Below are 20,664 nucleotides of genomic sequence, written 5' to 3'. Positions count from 1 at the left end.
GGATATATATGCTCTTCGGCAGGGAGATAAGACTAGCTGAATGTTATGTTTCCCTCAAGTCAAAATGGGAAGAGTTGGATTATTACTCTGAAGCTAAGTTGGAATGTGCATATGACCATAAACTGTTTTGGGAAAAAGAGTGGAAAACTCACATTTTTGTGTTCCTTGGAGGCTTGAAGGATGAATTTGCGGGCACTCGACGTCAAATTCTTAATTTTGGGGAAGTTTCTAATATTGAGGAAGTTTATTCTAGAGTCAAGGCTAATGAACAAAGAAGACTTGTTATGGTAGGATAAGATTCTGCTCACACCATGCCTGGCACGCAGTCTGCATTGGTTAGTTGTGGTCCGTCATCAAGCTAGAAAGGCATTCCGAGAAGCTCACATTGCAGAAAGAATGGTCATATTGTTGACTTCTATTGGGATCTCCATCCGAAAAGGAAGAATAATCGTGGCAGCAAGAACCCAAGAGAAAAAAAAAGTGGTTGCTGGTCCTGAAGTTGCAGATTACACTGGTGAAAAACGGAAGCTAACAGCTGATCAGATTCGTGAACTTCAAGCCTACTTAAGCCGCATTGATGTTCACAAGGATGAGTCCTCTGATGATGTCAAGATCAATCGTGCCCTGGCCAGGAGCGGCAATAAAGGTAATTCATGCTTTGGTGAATGGATTGTTGATAGTGGTGCTACACACTGCATGAACGGAGATCCCAAGGTATTTCAAGAATACCACCTCTCCTCTGGGAAGGAGAGGGTAGCAGATGGTCATTCTATATCTGTAGCTAGAAAAGGGAGTCTTGTGCTATTAAATAAATACTTAGTTCATAATGCTCTTCACGTCCATCATCTTCTTTTGAATCTTTTGTCTGTCAGCAAGATCACTAAAGAGTTGAACTATAACTTAATATTTTCTGCTGATTGATGTGTTTTGCAGGATTTGGTGACGGGAAGGAAGATTGAGACTGGTTTAGCTTTTGATGGGCTGTATCGGATGCCATTGAAGGTTGTGATTGCTCTTATGACAGCAATCAATGAGAAAAAGAATAGAGATGATCAGATTCAGCTTGCTTTGAGATGGCACGAGAGAGTCAGGTACCTTCCTTTTGTTTTACTTTGACGATTATTTCCTAATTTGTTTTCTAGCATTAGCATGGACTTAGAATCATGTGAAGTCTACCAATTGGCTAAAATTGTTTGAGTTTCGTATCCTATTTCTGAAAGTCGATCCAATAAAGCTTTTTCCTTAATTCATTATGATATGTGGGGCCCTTCAGGCTTTAGGCATTTCATCTGGTCATGGTTTTCAATACTTTATTGCATTTATTGATGATTACTCATGCAGCACCTTTGTCTATCTGTTGAAAGATCATAGTGAAGTGGTTCATGTCGTTGAAACCTTTATTACTCTTATAGAAACGCACTATAATGTTTATGTTCAGATTTTTCAGTCTGATAATGCTCGTGAGTATGTCTCTCACTCTTTTGAAACATTCTTTCGCAAAAAGGAATTGTCCATGAAACATCATATAGTTATACCCCACCTCAAAATGGGATTGCTAAGCGAAAGAACTGTCACTTGCTTAATGTCACTCGAGTTGAGCAACATGTGCCCAAGAGGTATTGTGGTGATGTTATACTCATCAGTGCTTGTCTTATCAACCATATGTCTAGCTGGCCGGGATCCATTTACCCTTCCCCCTCATGTGTTTGATTGTCTGCTTCATTCATAATCACAGCCCACATGTCAAGAATTTAGATTCTCGGGCCATTAAAGGTGTTTTCTTGGGTTACTCTCCTACACTGAAAGGGTAAAACTTAAAAGTGTTGTGATCCCTCTACAAGGCATTGTTATGTGACCATTAATCAAGGACGTGACATTCTTCGAGCATATTTCCTACTTCCAATAGAATCCTCTTCAGGGGGAGATTTTGGGGAGGAAGAGTGTTCTCAGTTGCAAGAGATTCAATTTGCTGACTTCCTGGACTATAAGAGTGAACAGTATAGAGAAGCTGATGTGACTGAGCAATATGGAAGTGAAATTCAACCACAGAGTACTACAAGGCAGTGTGATCATTTATTTGGACAGATTTACTCCAAGAGACGACCCATTGAAGATGAAAAGAATGAAGACACCAATCTCAATCCTCAGATATCCCTCGATGAGCCAAGTCCAATGCATGAGGAACATGTTAAAGATGTCAGACATGAAAGTTCAAGAACCTCCTATTTCCCCAAGAAAAGGAACCAGGCCATGTACTATGCACTCTATCGGTAACTTTGTGTCGTATTTGAAGCTAATAGATATTACAAATGCTTCATATCCTCTCTTTCTACTTCTATTATTCTCAGGACCTATGTCACATGGGTGCGGGGTGCGGGGTGCGGGTGTCGGTGCCGGTGAGGGATGCGGCAAGTTCCCTGGGTGCAGGGACGGGTGCGGTGAGAGCATACAAATATATATAGGTATGTACACATATATATATATAATATATATACATATATATGTCATTTGTTATATAAATAATTTTATTTGTCTATATTTTTAAACTTTTCTTTATCAAGGTTACCTTAATCTCATACAAATTCAAAGTTTTATTAAATAAAATAAAGGGGAAGAGAGAGAAGAGGGAAAAAAGAAGAGAGAAAGATAGAAGAAGGAAACAAAATAAAAAAAAAAACAAGAGAAAAGAAGAACGAATGCGGTCAGCAGCACCCAATTCGGTTTGATCGAGTTGAGTGCCATATCGGGCACTCGCATTGGTGCGGGTGCACCACCATAGTTGGTGCACCCATGTGACTTAGCCTAGGACTGTTGTCAAGGCTCAAGTGAATCTGAAATGAGCTCATGCCATGCAAGAGGAAATGAAAGCCCCAGACAAGAATAGAACATGGGAAGTTGTGGATATTCCTGACGATGCTCATCTTGTGGGATCAAAGTGGATCTATACAATCAAGTATAAACTTGATGGATCCGTGGAAAGATACAAGGCTCGGCAGGTCGCAAAAGGCTTCAAGCAGAAGTATGGCATAAGCTACCCAGAAACATTTGCCCCAGTTGCAAAGATGAAGACTGTATGCGTAATTCTTGCTTCAGCAGTTTCAAAGGAGTGGCAGATGTATCAACTTGATGTGAAGAATGTCTTCCTTGACAGTGATTTGGAAAAGAAAGTTTATATGAGTATGCCCCTTATTATGAGAGAACAGGAAAGTGCTGCAAACTGAAGGAGACTATGTATGGTCTTAAACAATCTCCTCAAGCAAGATTTGAGCACTTTAGACTTGTGATGAAGAAGCATGGATATCATCAAGGTAATGGAGCCCACACACCTTTTGTGAAACAGAGGGAGGGCAAGGTTGCCCTTCTCTTCGTTTATGTGGATGACATGATAATTATAGGAGACGATGAAGAAGAGGTTACAGGGCTGAAAGAGATGTTAGCTTCAGAGTTTGATCTCAAGGACCTTGGAAAGTTAAGACACTTCCTTGGTATAGAAATGGCTAGGTTAAGCATTGGTATTGTTCTAAATCAAAGAAAATACACTCTTGACCTGAAAGAAACCGGTAAACTTGGCTACCGATCATCTCCTACTCCAATGGATGTCAGTAGTAAGATCAGTATTAAAGATGGGAAGCTGCTTGATGATGAAGCTAAAGGGAAATATCAGCGGTGAGTTGAGAAGTTGATTTATCTCACACTCACTAGACCCGACATCACTTTTGACGTGAATGTGATGAGTCAATTCATGCATGCTCTTACTGATACTCATTGGAAGGCTACTAAGAGGACCTTGTGCTATCCGAAGAAAAATCCTGGTAAGGGCCTCCTATACATGAGACAAGATCAGCTTAACATTGAATGATACTTTGATGCTGACTGGGCCGACTGCATTGATACGAGGAAGTTTACCACAAGTTATTATGTCTATTTGGGAGGCAACTTGGTGGTGTGGAGAAGTAAAAGGCAGGATGTTTGTTCCCACATAAGTGTTGAGGCTAAGTACCATGTTGTAGCTATAGGAGTTTTTGAATTATTGTGGCCAAAAGTGTTGATGCCTGATGGCTGATATCGGAATTAAAATGTATTGTGATAATAAGTTTGCGATAAACCTTGCTAAAAGTCGTATGTTATATGATAGGACCAAGCATTGTGGAGATTGATCGGCATTCTATTCGTGAGAGAATTGACTCCAATGAGCTTGTCTTAAGATGTGTTGACAAAAACTTTGTCCTCTACTCAGTTTGATAAGAATGTAAGCAAGTTGGGCATGTTTGACCTGTATGCTCAACTTGAGGGGAGTGTTGATGAGCATGTATGTGGATGGGTAGTGGGTCCAGATCCAACCCACCCATTCCTTAAGTGTTGGTAATTGTCGTACACTTACGTTGTTGTTTACCCTAATTTAGTGGTTACTAGAAAAATTATTGAGGGTGTGAACAGCTGCGAGTGACCGCTGTCTGTCATCCTCAATTGTGGTTTTTTCCCTCTGTTTTTGAGGGGTTTTCCACGTTAAATCTGTGTGTTCTCTTATCTTTTTCATTATCCATTATTCTACAATAACCACTGCTTCAATTTAATCCAATCCAGCACAAGCTGATTCACATATGCATAACTTAAAAATGCTATGCAAAAAATTATCTTCCAAATGCAGCTCAAGACATCATAAGTATTTTGATATAATTTTTTAAAAATTAACCATACTTTTTCAGTCTCACCCTTTTATACCCAAGAAAAACCTCAATGTTTAAAATGCGAGAAAGTTTTTTATGACTATATATATATATATATATATATATATATATATATATATAGTGTAATAAATCTAACTGCACAAATGGACTCAAAATGTCTAAAGATGTAGGAATAAAAAAAAGATCAATGTGTCAAATCAGTTTTTATGAGATGACAAATATAAGACTGTTAATTTTTAAACCCTCATAAGATCTGATCTATAGATTGAAAATTTTTTTTCCTTTTCTTTTTTTGAATCTCATATCTTTAGGCATGTAATCCATCTATAGATTTGGGTTTGAAAACAAAGGTTGCAGCGGGATTGAAATGCCATAACATATTGACCTATGTACATGCACGCATACATACATATATGCATATATAAAGACTAAAGAGTTGAAAGAGAGAGATACAGGGAATCTATTGAAAGTATGTAAACTGAGTAAATATGGGCCATGTAAACTGATCACGCATTGTGTAATCAACTTAGTTGATGGTTCACAATGCACCACACGTAAAGATACTTTTTTCAAAAAAGTAATTTTGCAAATAGCACCTCATGCACTATAAACCAAGTTGATCTTATGATTCATCAATCAGTCCATGACCCATACTTACTCAACCCCACACACTCCACAAACCCTTATGAACTATCAATGAAGCTGATCATGCACTGATTTGTAAACCAGTGCATGATCCATATTTACTCAATCCACATATCCCATGGACCCTACATATATAGTTTATTCCAGGTCACAGATATCGCAATATTTTTTAGGATATTGCGATATTAACGTCAAAAATAAGAAAAACAAAAAAAGGGAAAATATCACATATTTTGAAAAAAAACAGGAAAAATATTTATTGTGTTATTATCGCAGTTTTTTCCCAATTTTTTCATTTTTCTATTTTGCATTAATATTATCATGGAAACTACATTATTTTCATCATTTTATTATCATTAAAATATTCCTTTTATCTACTTTTATTTATGTTTTCCTATTAGTTTCTCATTTATTTCATTTATACCTATTTTTTTTATTTTTTTTATTTTCAGAGTTTTTCCCAGATTTTCCCCCAAAAAAAACTTTCCCGTTAAAAACTCGAAAAAAATGTTGCCGCTAAAAACCCGAGAACGATATCTGTGACACTGGTTTATTCAGCATATGTCTATTCTTACAAATAATATGTGAATAAATTGGAAAGGGAAATTTTGAAGCACATGACGAATGAATGACATACCTGCAACTGAATGCTGCAGACCACCCAAAGCAAAAATCTTTCTTCACCAACAAGTTTATACATTTTCATTGCTGTCTGCAATATCAGTAAAAGGATAAATGGTAAAAGCACAAAAAAAGAAACAGTCATAAGTAAAGCAGCACAGCAACATCCATTTCTGTAAATCTAAAGAAATTGGGAACATTTTGAAGCAATATAGACCTGTTGCTGCTTCACATATGAATGTTCACGAACATGACATTTGAAAAGGCCCATCAGCAACTCCAGATTGTTTGCATATTTCTGACAGGCATACTCATAGCAAGATGTTGCCAAATCTACTGCTTAAGATATCTCAACAGTTACTTGATGTCTTACAACATAATAATTTTTGGAATAAGAAATAATCGAAGTAAATGGTTGATCCAACATACACTGGTCCAGCCGTTGAAGAACAATCTGCAAGGTGCTTAAGGTCAAATCATCAATATGAGCAGACTCATCTTTGTATAACAGGTCTTTTGCATTACGGCACAGAGATAATGCTTCATCCGTTTTACCCATCCTCTCGACAATGAGAGCCTTTAGTGCCTAGAATAAGACAAGAAGTTTAGGACACATAATATGACCAGTAGATCCACACACACAGAGAAACAAACGCACCTACACACACATATTGATATAATACATATACTTATGTGTTGCTAGGAAACATATAATATATATATATATATATAGTTACCAGGAAATTGGAGAAATGTAAATGCTATAGCATCAAATAAAAGGCTTTATAGCTGAAAAGAGATTGTCCTCAGACCACCATTTTCCAGCATACACAATAGCAAGGACACACACCGTCATTGAAAACATATGTTTAATTTTCTCCTTTAATAATTCAAGCCTTCCATGATGGGAAATACTAGAAACGTATCAACCATGAGAGGGTATTTCAAATACCGTATTTGACACCGCAGAACATGGCATCCCATGCTTATGGACCATGAAGAGAATTTTTGATAATGCAAAACAGCATTCTGTCGAAAGGTGGAACCCAAGATTTCATGCAAACAGCATTGAAGGACAGCTCAAGGTATTCTGGCACAATACTGAAAGGTGCTCAAACAAGAGACTCGGTTCTCCCACTCTGTGGAATCAAAACACCCTTTAAAAGATCAGCAGCAGCAAGCTCCACTACAATGTCCTAATTGGCAAAGGAGATGGTAACATGATGACTATTGTGATATCCACCTGTGGGGAGAACTCCATAATGGTTTATACTTTATATCTATGAAAAATATTAAAGGTGACATATACCCATGTTCAACACAACCTAGTGCCATCGTTTGCCAACAAAGCTCGGTTACAGGTTCATGGATATTCGTGAGACTAGCAACATGGGTCAATTTTGGATTGGACCATCACAATTGACATCGAAGTCATGTTCAATACTCATAGTTGGCATTCAATAGACAAGGACATATATAGTGTAAAGCATGTCTGAGTTGAGGAATGTGTTGCATGTAATGTAACATGTCCTATTCCACACATATGATAAACCATGGAATGCTGAGGAACACCAACAATCGTTCCTCAATATCAAAAAGGTGTTCCTTATCTGCATGTGCCTGAAGGTCCCAACACAAACATTTTCAATCATTTTATTCCACAGGTAATAAACACTCTCTAAGAGCATTAGATTTGGCATCCCAAATATGAGCAGGCCTTGAGAATAATAGTCTTATACCAATATTTCTAGAAACCTTTCAGAATATTTTACACTCACATCTTATACCAATATTTCTAGAAACCTTTCAGAATATTTTACACTCACATCTCATAAAACTAGGTGTCTTTGAAGGATATAAACAAAGTGCAACTATGGGGTGTGCTGGGATCTGTTAGACTAGGACTTATTGGTCATTATATTCAAGTTGGTTGAACCATATCCCAATTGTTCTAGTAATTGTAAGTTAGTATCATATGTCTGGCAATACAACCCATGCAATACATGTATGATGCCAATTCTAGTAAGAGAGCACACACTGGACAAGGACGAGGATGCTCATCCCATCGCCTGTCAGCGAGTGTGGGTGAGCCTTTTTTAAAAGAAAACCTGGGTGTGGCATGGCAGGGATATAGTGAATAGTAACACAAAGTTAGCAAGCGTAGTTTTTATAGAAATCTAACTTTTGTTTCTTTTAACATTTTAACAACTAAGGATATTCAACAATGTTTCTGTAAGAACATTAATAGAAAACTCACAACTTCCTACCTTTTATATATATATATATATATATATATTGAATTATCAAGATTCTCCCAATAACAACAATCTTTTTAGTGAATACTTGACAAAAACCTTAAACCCAAGAACAATATTCATAACAATCACATGCTTAGTTGTCAAGGCGGCTACACGCCTGGCGCGTAGCCTAAAAAGGCATCCAAAAATTGTTGTAATTTTGTTTCCTTATTTTTAACTCTAAAATGTTAGCTTTATGTTTATGTGTTAAGTTAGCATGCTAGCAAGTTAGGGTTAGTCAAAATCAACTTATAAAACAGCAAAATAAAATGTTTAGTGCATTGAATTTAAACCAGATGATAGACTTCTCATTGCAGAAATGAAACTGACCTCTAAACAATATACATGAAACAGAAAATAACCAAAATAATACCTCCTTTGAAATTTGTGCTCTCTAAACTGGACCTATGGTAGATGGTAACTGAATATGAACAAATTTGAAAAATTGTAAAAGACGCTTACACGACTCTGACTCAAGCTATCTAGTGCATGAATTCAAATCACACCTACAGTCCTAGTTCAACCAATTCAGGTAAAAATAGACCTTGCAAGCAATCTAATTTATGCACATATTGTAATTTTCTAAGATACGTATAGCAAAACATTCTTTGTTTTCAACATAAACTTTGCAACCACTGGGTCAAATCAGACTCCCTGCAATAAAATTAAGCTAAACTCAAGGGATAACAGGTCATGGGAAGCAAAACAAGCCAAGTTCAGGCTAAAGTCACCCAAGCTTCCAAATGGACTAGGTGTCAGCACGCCTAGTCCAGCCTAAGCACGTGTAGGCGCCAAACCCACACCCCACACATAAGTGGTGGTGGACTTATGCGTGGGATGTGGACTGGCGACTAGTCCATGCCTAGGCAATGCCCTAACAATATGCACACATTACATACATGTATGGGGTCGATCATAATTTCTATCATATATGACACCGTAACAAATATGTGTCTCTCTCTGCTCATTGAATGTTCAAGAGCTAGAAGTCAATGAGGAATGATGTACACAAAGAAGTGATGCACTTCTAGAAGTCAAGATTCGGAGATTAGATCTTCACAATTAAGTACACCCTTGTTAGTTGTCACGGGCTTAGTTTTCTAACAATTTTTGACCCATGTAGTGAGAAAGATTGCTCAAGCTCAGTCTTCTTAAGTGTAGTGGAAAGGTTTATTGGTCAAAGATTAGAAGGTAAGATGTTACTTGCAATCCATAGGAAAACTAGTAAGGAAATCTAATATTGTAATGTTTATAATTGTTACTTATTTTTAAACTTTTTGAATTCTCAAGATTTTCCCTAGAAAACTACTTTTCTGACAAATATATGGGATACATACTATGATACATAATATACATATATGCCATTTTTTCCAAAAATGTCCCATTAAAATGGGAAGATATGGAAAACGAAAAAACATGAAAAAACTATGATAGGCCAAACTGAAAATATTGCATTGTTTATGTCTTACAAAAAACATGCTTATGAACATATTTTACATTTTTAGGTTTCCCTTAACATTTTAGTAATCATTCTGAATTTTTACCAATTTTTTGTAACAAAATTAGAAAAAATTGAAAAAAAAAATCACATTTTCATACTTTTCTTTTCTTCTTTTTTAGTTCCTGATATGTTCCAAAAATAGTAAATTCCCAATTCATGCCCTCAAATTTTGCCATTCAAGAACAATATCACAATGATCTGTCTGTGTATGTATTTATGTAGGGTTCATGAAATTCATGGACTAGATAAACATAAAAACTATGGACATTGTCAGTGAGTCGTTCAATTAATATGATTGATGGTTCACAAGACATCAAATATGAAGTTATTTTTTCAAGAAGGTGGACGACAATTAGCAGTTTAACTTTGAAAAGTAATTTTGCACATGACACCTGTAAGCCATACAGGCAAGTTGATTATTAAGCAGTTCATAATTGTTTCATATAGTTCTTATATTTATTGAATCTGCATGTTTTATGAACTTAATATACATATATATAACAATTGAATGTGCTCCACCACCAGCCGTTTGATCAGTATGATCAGATGACTCAGAAAATCACTATCTAAAGTAGGTTTTTAGAAAAATCAATGATAATTACATTGTTGAGTTGGTCGTAACCTATATATGTGTTCATGTGTGAGTCATTCAATCATATTGATAGGATGGCTCCTCATACTAGGCATCAATGCTCATATTCTAATATATATATATATATATATATATATATATATATATATATATATATATATATATATATATATATATCAATTGAAGAAGTTGCGGCAGCCAATGCATTTCAATTGAAGGAGGTGCGGCAGCCAGTTTGCTGCATCCTTGTGACATAGTTGCCTTCAAATGGACTAGTAGAAAATAATGAGATTTAGGCTATCCAAAAAGAATAGGAGAATCAAGTTAAAAATCTTCGCATTCAGGAAATCAACATGCGTCTCCAGACTTTGGGAACTCCAAGATGGACACAAGGCGGCCATGAGAAGGCACGTTGGATTACATGTCTAAAGGCACTATAAACTTCCTCGCTGGTCTCCTATCTTCTCAAAAGTGAGCTGTCATTTTTTCCTCCTCTCAAACGATCCTGAAGCATGGTCCCCGCCGATTCCTTCCATACGGTATCATGAACACTACTCATTCTACCTAGACCCAGCGAAAAGAACAAATGTGAATGTTCTCGACCCCGGAGAATGCTCGCATCCACTTTGTGTTGTCGCTATAGGTCGTCTAATCTATGAAAAAGAGGAAGCATCCTTTCTTAGGAATTAAGCACAAAAACTAAAACAGGCATAAACGCAATTAAAAAAAATAGCGAGGACAAGGACGATAATAAGTTCCATCCAACGGGAAAGATGAAATATTGGGGATGGAACTTGAGTTAACTCGAAACAATTCCAACCGCATTAAGAACTGGTTAAGCAAACCCTGTCCCCTCATAGCCTTCACGAAACGAATAGACACCATGAGCAAATGTTTGAAGAGAACCGTGACTTCAGAAAAAGCTACATGCGATCAAGAATGATGGAATCCTTCTATGAGCCCTGGAACAAAATACGACGCAGGAGAGCGGAGGAGGAGAAGAGCAACTTACGAGTGCGTAGGGGGAGTTGGGGTACTTGGTCAGCAACGCGGTGGCTAGTTTAAGGGCGTTCTTGTACTGCCGAGAGTCGACGGCGTCCCAGATTGGCCTGACGCGCCGCTCTGGTATCCCTCCAGCGTAGCCCACCTTGGACGCCATCATCTGCCTTGTGAAATGAACTGAACAGAACTGCGAAATCAGGGAGAAAATATCATGGAAAGTACGCGCTCCCGAAGTTGATTTAATTTTGCTCACTCGCTCATCCCATCCGAGACGCGTTCCAGCAAATTATGAACAGCGGTCCTCCGGCCGGCGGCTGCTGCTGCCTTGGTACGGGGAAATGGAAGATGCATCGTCATTATGATCCCGCGCCCGCAGTCCGGGTTGGAGTGGGAACGGATCGGGTACGTTCCGATTCAGAGGACCATGTTGCAAATTTCCTCTCCAACATGTTTATGATATTATTTGTAAGGCTCACGAAATATGATCTCTTCTCATGTTACCCATTGTGTGCGTGCTTTAAATTTTCTTTTTGCACATATTTTTTTGTCAACTTTTCCTTATTTAAAGTTAGTGTCAATTATTTTTCTTGGTTATTTCTCAATTGTTTTAGACCATTTTCCAATTGTTTTCCAAAATACATTTTCTTACAATGTTTCATACAATTGTCGTGCATTCTTCTGTCACTCCAGAAAATCAAGGAAGTTTTCAACTATTTTTGCCGTAATGATTTTCAATTGGATATAATGATCAACAATTGGACACGTTGTTCCGGAATCCAAGATATTTTCATTTAGTTTAATATAGATTTCCTTGGATTTTATTGCGTTGAACTTATCTCAATTTTCAAAACAAATTCAAGAACATTCTGTATAGGTTTGCTTTAATTTTAGGACAGTTTTTAATTTTGTTAAGTCTCTAATGATTTCAAGTCAATCTCAAAATAATTTTACTTGAATTGCATTGCCTTTCGTGTCAAATTCAATATTATCTCAAGTTCATCTGAATGTCAACAATTTTTTAATTTTAAAAGAGTTTCTATTAAACCTCGCTGTATTTGATAGAAGTATATGTGATTTTCAAAAACTATTTCGAGTCACAAAACGTTCATTTGAATCCCATTAAATTTCCCAACTTTCATGTCATTTGAGACTAACCTCCTTAATGTACCTTAATTGGTTTCTCAAACACCCATCTTGCTCCTCTAAACATGGCCCTCATTCACTCCATGCTCTGCGTCATGGCACTGAAAACATGACTGCAACAGTCACTAATGAAGCATACAACAGAAATAGGCGCTAACGCTTTGTTTGGATGGAGGGAAAGGGAAGGAAAGGGAGGGATGGAAAGGAAAGGAAGGAAACGGAGGGATGGAAAGGAAACGAAAGGAAAGGGAGGGAAAGAGAATGAGAAATTAATGGAATGAAAAGGAAATAAAAGAAAATAGGTGATTATAAAGTTTGTTGGACAGAAATGAAAAAGGTTAAAATCATGTTTATTTGGACTGCATAAAAGAAAGGAAACCATAGAATTTATAATATTTTACAATAATACCTCTAACATTCAAAATGTTTAAAAAATTGAGAGGTTTCCATTCTAGTAGAGCTTTGTCTTGTGTTCAACGGAGAGTCCATGCTCCATACCCTTGAGAGAGTGTTAACGGGTTGGGCCTGACCCAACTAGACTCATACTAAGCTCGAATTCATCGAGCTTTAGTCAGCTTTGGTCAAAAGGGGTTCGTTTTGATCGGAACTCATGACCTTGATTTGGTACAGTTTTTGTATAAAAAATGCAATTAATGTAGATGCAGCAAGAATGTCGAACCTTACGATTCAAGGACAGAAACAGACTCGAAAGACAACGAAAATGTGTGCAGAAAAGCAAATTCACCAGGTAATGAATGTAACTTGGAAGAAACTCTTCAATCTCTCGTTTGGTTCAGTTTTCATGAGATGGCACCAAGATGTCAATGTTGTTAAAACATGTCCTCCAGTCGAATTGGAGACCAGAAAGAGAGAGAGATTGAAAACATCAAAAATTAATATTAACCATAAAAAAACAATCACTATATGGGCACTCAATAAAAGAGGAACCACACTTACACTCGACATTTCATTCTATAGTAATAAATTTAACAAAAATTTAAATCAATGAAACAAAATGTTGGAAAACATAATAATTGTCTAAAGACAAAAAGAAATCATATAGCAAAATAAAAAATAACATTTATGTCTTAGACAACTCCAGCTCTACTAAGCATCCTAAGTAAAACATTATTTCGCTTCAAAAAAAGACAAGCAAAAAATGTTTTCATCCTTTTTTCATCATCATTAAGATAGAGATATGCTTTGGTTTGTAACTCTTCTTCAAAACTAATGACTTCAAATGCTGGAAATATGTCATCCTTAAAATATTTATTTAAATGTTTGGCTCTGGTACCACATTATTTTTTTCAATTGCATTAGCAACTCTCTCAAAGACATTTTTCATTATTTCAATCTCTTTTAAATCATCTTCATTTGCACTTCTCTTCCTTTTACGCTTTGACATTGAACCTGTGTTGGGCTCAATGTGGACTTCATACTCGTCTCCTAGGTTGATAAATGGTTCAAATACTGCTTGAATTTGAGAAACTATTTCATCAATAAACTGGATTGTATCGCCAGTACTCTCACATGCTGAAGTCATTCGATTGTGCTTTTCTTTCGCTATCATCAATCCTTCCCCTATTGCTCTATCATTACCAAATAAATTTACTAACTTCTCATAGTTTGAAACGGGTGTCATCATCCAACTCTTTTGCCATTGGATTTGCCTATAAAAAACACACAAAAAAAGATAACAACGGCAAAGAAACTCATATTTAACATAAAATTTTGATTATAAAAAATAATTAAATTGCTAAAATTAAAATTAGGTGCCTATATTAGTTGCTTCCATACTTCGGGTTCAACAGTCCACATATTTATCATTGAATCAATGCTAAATCCACTCATACCACTTTTAAAGATGTCATAAAAGCTACTGAAGTTAGACTTCAATGTATTCATTCGATTTTTTATATGATCTTTGGTGAGCATTTTATCCAACTGATTGTTTAGTTTTGTCACAACATTATCATACGCAGTTATAGTAAAAATGTCATTCACTCTATTACCTATTATTTGTTGAAGTAGTAATGCATCAATGAGCACATCATCCATAGATTGGCTCCATTGTATCTTATCAGTCTTTCCTCCATCTGTATATATTTGATTCTTCTTCATTGTTATTAGCTACATGCAAAGTAAAACAAGTTTAGGAAAGTCATATAGATTATCAAATAACAGTAGAAGATGTTTGAGAATTTGATAGTTGTCTTAGATCTACTTGGTTGATGGAGACAATGACATCTCAATCTGATGAGACTCACAACTTCAAAGCACCATCACTTTGTGAGGCAGTGGCAGATGATCTATCTATGAGGAAACGACTGAAGCAATGCCTAAAGTTTCTCTCAATGTAAGAGCTCATGTTATTTGAGAATGAAAATATTCTACAGTTAGCAATTTCATTGGTTTCAAAGAATCTCCAAGTGAAGCAGTAGCACGTGATCTATCTACGTGGAAAGGACTACTGCAACACCTACAACTGCTTTCAGCAAAGGAGGTTCAAGTCTGCTAGAAATAAAATTATGCAATTTACAATTTCATTGATTTTCAAGATTGACCTGTTTGCTAACTATGTTAGATCTGCTTTCCACTACATTTTTAGAGAAATATTTTCTGCAAACTTGTGTTGGGGGATGAGTCCTTGTCCTTTGAATGAAAGTTCTCCATTTTTGCTTGTCTTTCACTGTATCAGTCTCTTCAGGATCTGTGTCATTAAATGAAATGGATTCACACTAACAAGTTGGTTGAAACGATTACAGAAATAGATGGAAGTCATGACCAACTGAAAATTTATTAGAAAGACTGTAACAGAAGGACAACGTCCAATGCAAATTCTTATAGGTACTACAATCACTATTTTGGCCAATACTCTGTTAACATAAATTTATGACAAGCCAATCTATTCAAGCTTCTTTTAATTTCTTCAAGAGAAAACTTTTTAAGCTTTGACATGGCAGCAGTAGTGCTTGCTATCCATTTGAACTTTGATAAATGATATCAACATTTTATGTGCATAGTCAGTTTGAAAGACAAAATCACATCAGACATTGGTGGCTTTCATCCATTTAGGGCATTAGGGAGCTTGTTCATAGAGTCATTGAAAGGGGCTACTGTTAAGGCCGACTAGGGAAAAGCCTTTGAAAATGTCTTTGCTATTGAAGCGCCTCTTCCTCCACATGCCAAACTACCAGAATTCCCCAGTTTATGCATCTCATTGTCCATCAAAAACAACAGTGAAGAACAATGATGTTGCAATTCCATTCACGTTAAATGAAGACAAAGAATAGCATATGAGTAAAATGGTTTGATACATGATCCAATTTTGTTTGCAAAAGGTTAAGCAAGTCTGAGGCCCATTGTTGCCATGTTTTCCTCACCATATCTAATAATATGGCGCTATGAGTAATCCATAGTATTCAGTGACGAGGTAGGCAACAATGAAAAACAGAAAAATGCAGCAACAGAAAATAGAAAAACACACCTTGTTTCAAGAACAAGTGAAACCAGTCAAGGGGTTGCACGAAGAAACCAGAGTGACCAAACTCCTTTCTCTTCTACCCTTCACAAATGATGATATGGCAACAGGTTTGCATTAGAATTCTAAGCAGCGCTTCTCAGACGGTGTTGGAACAAGGTCTCACAGAAGGAGAGGTGGCCGGAACTCTAGCAATTTCAGCCGGCTTCAGTCACCAATCCGGTCTAGCTCGGGACTGTTGGATCCGCGATTGAATGGGGGTCCTTCCTATGCAATCTCAGGTGAGAGGTTGCCTATGGAGAGAAAGCCAGCCAATGAAACGATGGGTGGAAATCGGTGTCCCCTGTTTCTCACGTAGGGGAGGAGGCCTCAACAGTTCGTGCTCTTCCTTTTTGTGCTTTTTGATAGAAAGACTCGTGGGTGGAAGAGGTATTGTGGGTAGAAAGGAGGAGACGCTTCCTTTCCTTCCCAATCCCTCCAATTTTGGAAGGATTGGATTTACACTACATTTTCCTTTCTTTTTCCTTCCTTTGCAACCAAACAAACTTTTTAATTTTCTTTCCTTTCTCTTTTTTCTAACTAATCAACCAAACAAATGATTGATTGTTCAATCCCTCTCTTTCCCTCCAACCAAACAGGGGCGTAAGGCCAAGTAGAAAAGTACAATCTTTATTTAAATAAATAGAGAAATGTTATACACCACATCTTAAATCTGTACAAAGAATAGTATGCCTATTTATACAAGAAGGAAGACTGAACTAGCCAACGGCTAGAACCAAAAAAAAAAAATAATAATAATAAAAGTAAATCCTAACTATGATAACATCTAACTAAGGCATCCTAAATACGAATATTAACATATACCCATATATGTAATATACATACATTAATATAGGTAATATTCGTCTACATATACCCTATTTCTTAACATTCTCCCTTAAACTTACGGTATTATCACTCAAAGTTTATTTAAAAGAAAGTTGAATCTGGGAGAACATAGAGGCTTTGTTAACAAATCAGCTAACTGAAATTTTGATGACATATATGAAAGTCTAATGGTTTTCTTCAGAAATTCTTTACGAACATAATGACAAACCATTTCGACATGCTTGGTTCGTTCATGAAACGTTTGATTCTTGGTAATGTAGATAGAATTCTTGTTGTCGCAACACAAATCAGTGGGTTCTTCTATTCTTGTTCTCATATCGAGGAACATTTGACGAAGCTAGATAATTTCCATGGTTGTGGAGGCCATGACTCGATATTCAGCTTCAGTAGAAGAAAGAGAGACCTTCTGTTACTTTTTGCACTTTCATGGTATGAATGATTCTCCTAAAAAAATTCAAAACATAGTAGTTTAGTGTCTATCATTTGGATCTTCTCCCCAATCAACATCAATATAAGCAATCAAGTTTAAAGAGGAAGAAGGTGCTATAAATACTCCCTTATTTATTGTCCCTTTGATATATCTAATGATACGAAGAACAACTCCCATATGAACTGTTGATGGAACATGTTGAAATTGATATATGGTATGAACTGCATGAGTAATATCATGGCTAGTGATACTAAGATACATTAAGGATCCCACAAGCTGGTGATAAGGAGTGAGATTAGTAAAATGAATTTTATCATCAAGCTTTATTTTGCTTCCTATTATTTCAGAAGTTTATGTGATCTTACCATATGTTATACCTGGCTTAGCAATAACCTTTGCGGAAAACTTAATTTGTGACAAAAAATAGCTTTTAATGGAGTATGTAACCTCAATACCCAAAAAGTACATTAGAAAACCTAAATTATTCATTTGAAAAGTTTTTTGTAGTAAGTTCTTACATTCTTTAATTCCTTCTTTGTCACTACCTATTATGATCATATCATCAACATATAATAAGAGGATTATGATACTTATAGTAGTATTCTTAACAAACAAAGTAGTGTCAGTTAAGCAAGATTGAAATCCATAATTAGAGATAACAAAATTAAAACGGTCAAACCAAGGTTTAGGTGCTTGTTTGATACCATATACAGTCTTCTTAAGTCTAAGAACTTTTCCTTATAGGAGAGAAACCTGGTGGTGCTTCCATGTAAACTTCTTGCATAACATCTCTATTTAAAAAAACATTTTTAACATTTATTTGATAAATACTCCAGTTTTTAATGGATGTTAAAGTCATAAGAGTCATAACAGTAGTCAGTTTAGGTACATAAGCAAATGTTTCTTCATAGTCAATACCATATTCTTGAGTATAATCTTTACCTACAGGCCTAGCTTTATATCTCTATAAAGATCCATCACTCTTTGTTTTCACCTTTTATACCCATTTGCATTCAATAGTCTTTTTTCTTGTACGTAAATCTTGCATTTTTCATATTTGATTTTTTCTCAAGGCATTCAGTTCTTCTAACATAGGATTCTTCCACTCAATATATTTGGAGGTTTCATTAAATGTAGATGGTTCAAAGTGAGAGTGAATGACATTGATTATAACTCTATCTGTTGGGGTAAAAGTCTCATATGACACAAACCTATTGAGTTGTCTTACATTTCTAGTGGATCTTCTAAGGTTTTCTTCACTTGAAGTTCGTTGAAGATCAATAGTCTCATGATGTTCTTTGTAACACCCCAAAAGTTTAGTCTCATATTAAAGATTGTGAGAGATCTTCAATGGTTTATAAATAAGATTTATGTATAGATGATTGTCCTGATTCCTAGCCTTTTGGGCTTGGAACCGAAACTGTTAGGGAGCAAGTTGAGATCGATCGAACCACGGGCCTGAACCCAGGAGTGGGTCAGGTTGTTATAGTGGTATCAAAACCAGGTTTCAACACTCGGATCTGAGGTCCCACATGCATGAACGTGTGTTCCTTAAGGGAGGTTGATTGTAAATCTCCAAAAGTTTAGTCTCGTATTAAAGATTGTGAGAGATCTTCAATGGTTTATAAAGAGGGTTTCTGTATAGTTGATTGTCATGGTTTCTAACCTTTCGGGGTTGAAACCGAAACTGTTAGGGGGCGGGTTGGAAGCCGCCGAACCATGGGCACGACAAGTTGTTATACTCTTCTTCACCAGTGTCTTGTTGCCTGTTTCTTCTATGATATGTGATTATGTTCTTGGCTACTCCACTATCATCATCATCATTAATGTTGCTATCATGAATATCATATATTTCATCATCACAACATTGAGAGATATACTTGAATAAATGATCATTGTTGTGTTGTGGCTCTCCATTATTTTCAAATCCATTTTCTTCTTCATGAAACTTTACATACCTTGAACCTATGATTTTGTCTTTGACTGGGTCATAACATTTGTAGTCTTTTTGTATCTCAGAATAACCAATGAATGAACATTCAATAACCTTGAAACTTAGTTTATCAGTCTTGTCATGAAAAACAAAACATTTGCATCCAAAAAATATAAAGCATGTTGAGATTGGGTTCATACTTGAACAATTTTTCGAAAGGAGTTGTATTATTTAAAATTTTTGAAGACATTCTATTTGTGAGATAAATAGAAGCAAAAGTTATTTTAGCCCAAAAGTTTTTAGGTATGTTTTTTGTAATAAGAAGAGTTCTTGCTGTTTCGACTGTGTGCTTATGTTTTCTTTCAAAAAGTCCATTTTGTTGAGGTGTTCTTGAACATGATTTGATGAACTATTCTATAGTTTTCTAAATATCTTTTGAATCCATTTAGAATATATTTACCTCCAGAATCAGTCCTTAGAATTTTTAATTAAGCATCAAACTGTGTTTATACCAAGTTGTGAAATTTTTTGAGCATTTTAAAAACTTTAGATTTGAATCTTAGGAAATATATCCAATAATATCTAGTGAAATCATCAACGAATATCACATAATGCAATAACCCTCCTTTTGACATGATAGGGGAGGACCCCTATACATGATAATGGACAAGCTCAAAGGGCGTAGAGGAAAAGAAGTTTCTTTGTCAAAAAGATAAATATTTCATTTTTCCACGTATGCAATCATTACATTTAAAATTCTCAATACAAATATCCTTCGTAGGAGTCATCATAGATAATTTTGTAATGTTTGGATGACCTAATCTTTGATGCCAAACAATGATGTCTACATTTTTGACATACATAAATTGTTCTTATAGTAAGGTCCCCCTTTCTAAAACCTTCCCCAATCAATCTCATGGTTTGGTGATCCTACACCAATCATCTATTTGATGAGAAACCTATATCAAAACCAAGATCTGAAATTTGAGATACAAAAAGTAAGTTAAGATTAAGTCTAGGGACATAAATGACTTTTGGTACAAAGAACTTTTTCTTACTAAATTGTTTTTCAAAATTCTCAATTCCTTTAACGCTCTCAGCGGTAACTATATTTGATTCTTTTCTTGCTTGTCCAAAAATGGTCAAGGATTATATGTTTGGTGTCATATGAAAACTGCACCAGAATCTAGAAGCCAAGGAATCATACGGGGGGTGTTGGAGGTGGAAGCCATTGTTGTTAGTGCTCCGAAATTTGACTCATTGATTATGGGTTGAAGAGTCGTCATGATTTGGTTCAACGTTGTGGAGATTGATGTAAAATCACATCCTTTATTTTGAACATTTGCAACTTTCCTTTGATCAAATTGTCTAGGGTTGTGTTGCTCACCTTAAGGGTATGAAGCTCCTCGGCTGTGTTGCTCGCCTTGAGGGTATGAAGTTCCT

The 20,664-nt window shown here is 36.0% G+C and overlaps 1 protein-coding gene across 1 annotated transcript in view; it reads right to left on the bottom strand.

The window, feature by feature from the left end:
* The window catches only part of LOC116254260 (N-terminal acetyltransferase B complex auxiliary subunit NAA25), a 63,426-nt gene extending 51,742 nt beyond the window's left edge, over positions 1-11,684 (bottom strand). Inside the window, exons 1-4 of the mRNA XM_031629519.2 lie at positions 11,357-11,684; positions 6,384-6,540; positions 6,172-6,290; positions 5,971-6,045 (exon numbers count right to left, since the gene is read on the bottom strand). Of these exons, the coding sequence (XP_031485379.1) occupies positions 5,971-6,045; positions 6,172-6,290; positions 6,384-6,540; positions 11,357-11,506 (501 nt within the window). The 5' untranslated portion in view covers positions 11,507-11,684. The remainder of the gene's footprint in view (positions 1-5,970; positions 6,046-6,171; positions 6,291-6,383; positions 6,541-11,356) is intronic.
* Positions 11,685-20,664: the final 8,980 nt, after the last annotated feature.

This window comes from Nymphaea colorata, chromosome 5, assembly GCF_008831285.2.
Source record: "Nymphaea colorata isolate Beijing-Zhang1983 chromosome 5, ASM883128v2, whole genome shotgun sequence".
NCBI lineage: Eukaryota > Viridiplantae > Streptophyta > Magnoliopsida > Nymphaeales > Nymphaeaceae > Nymphaea > Nymphaea colorata.
Note: the sequence above shows the minus strand (reverse complement) of the source record. Positions and strands in the feature narration are given on the sequence as shown.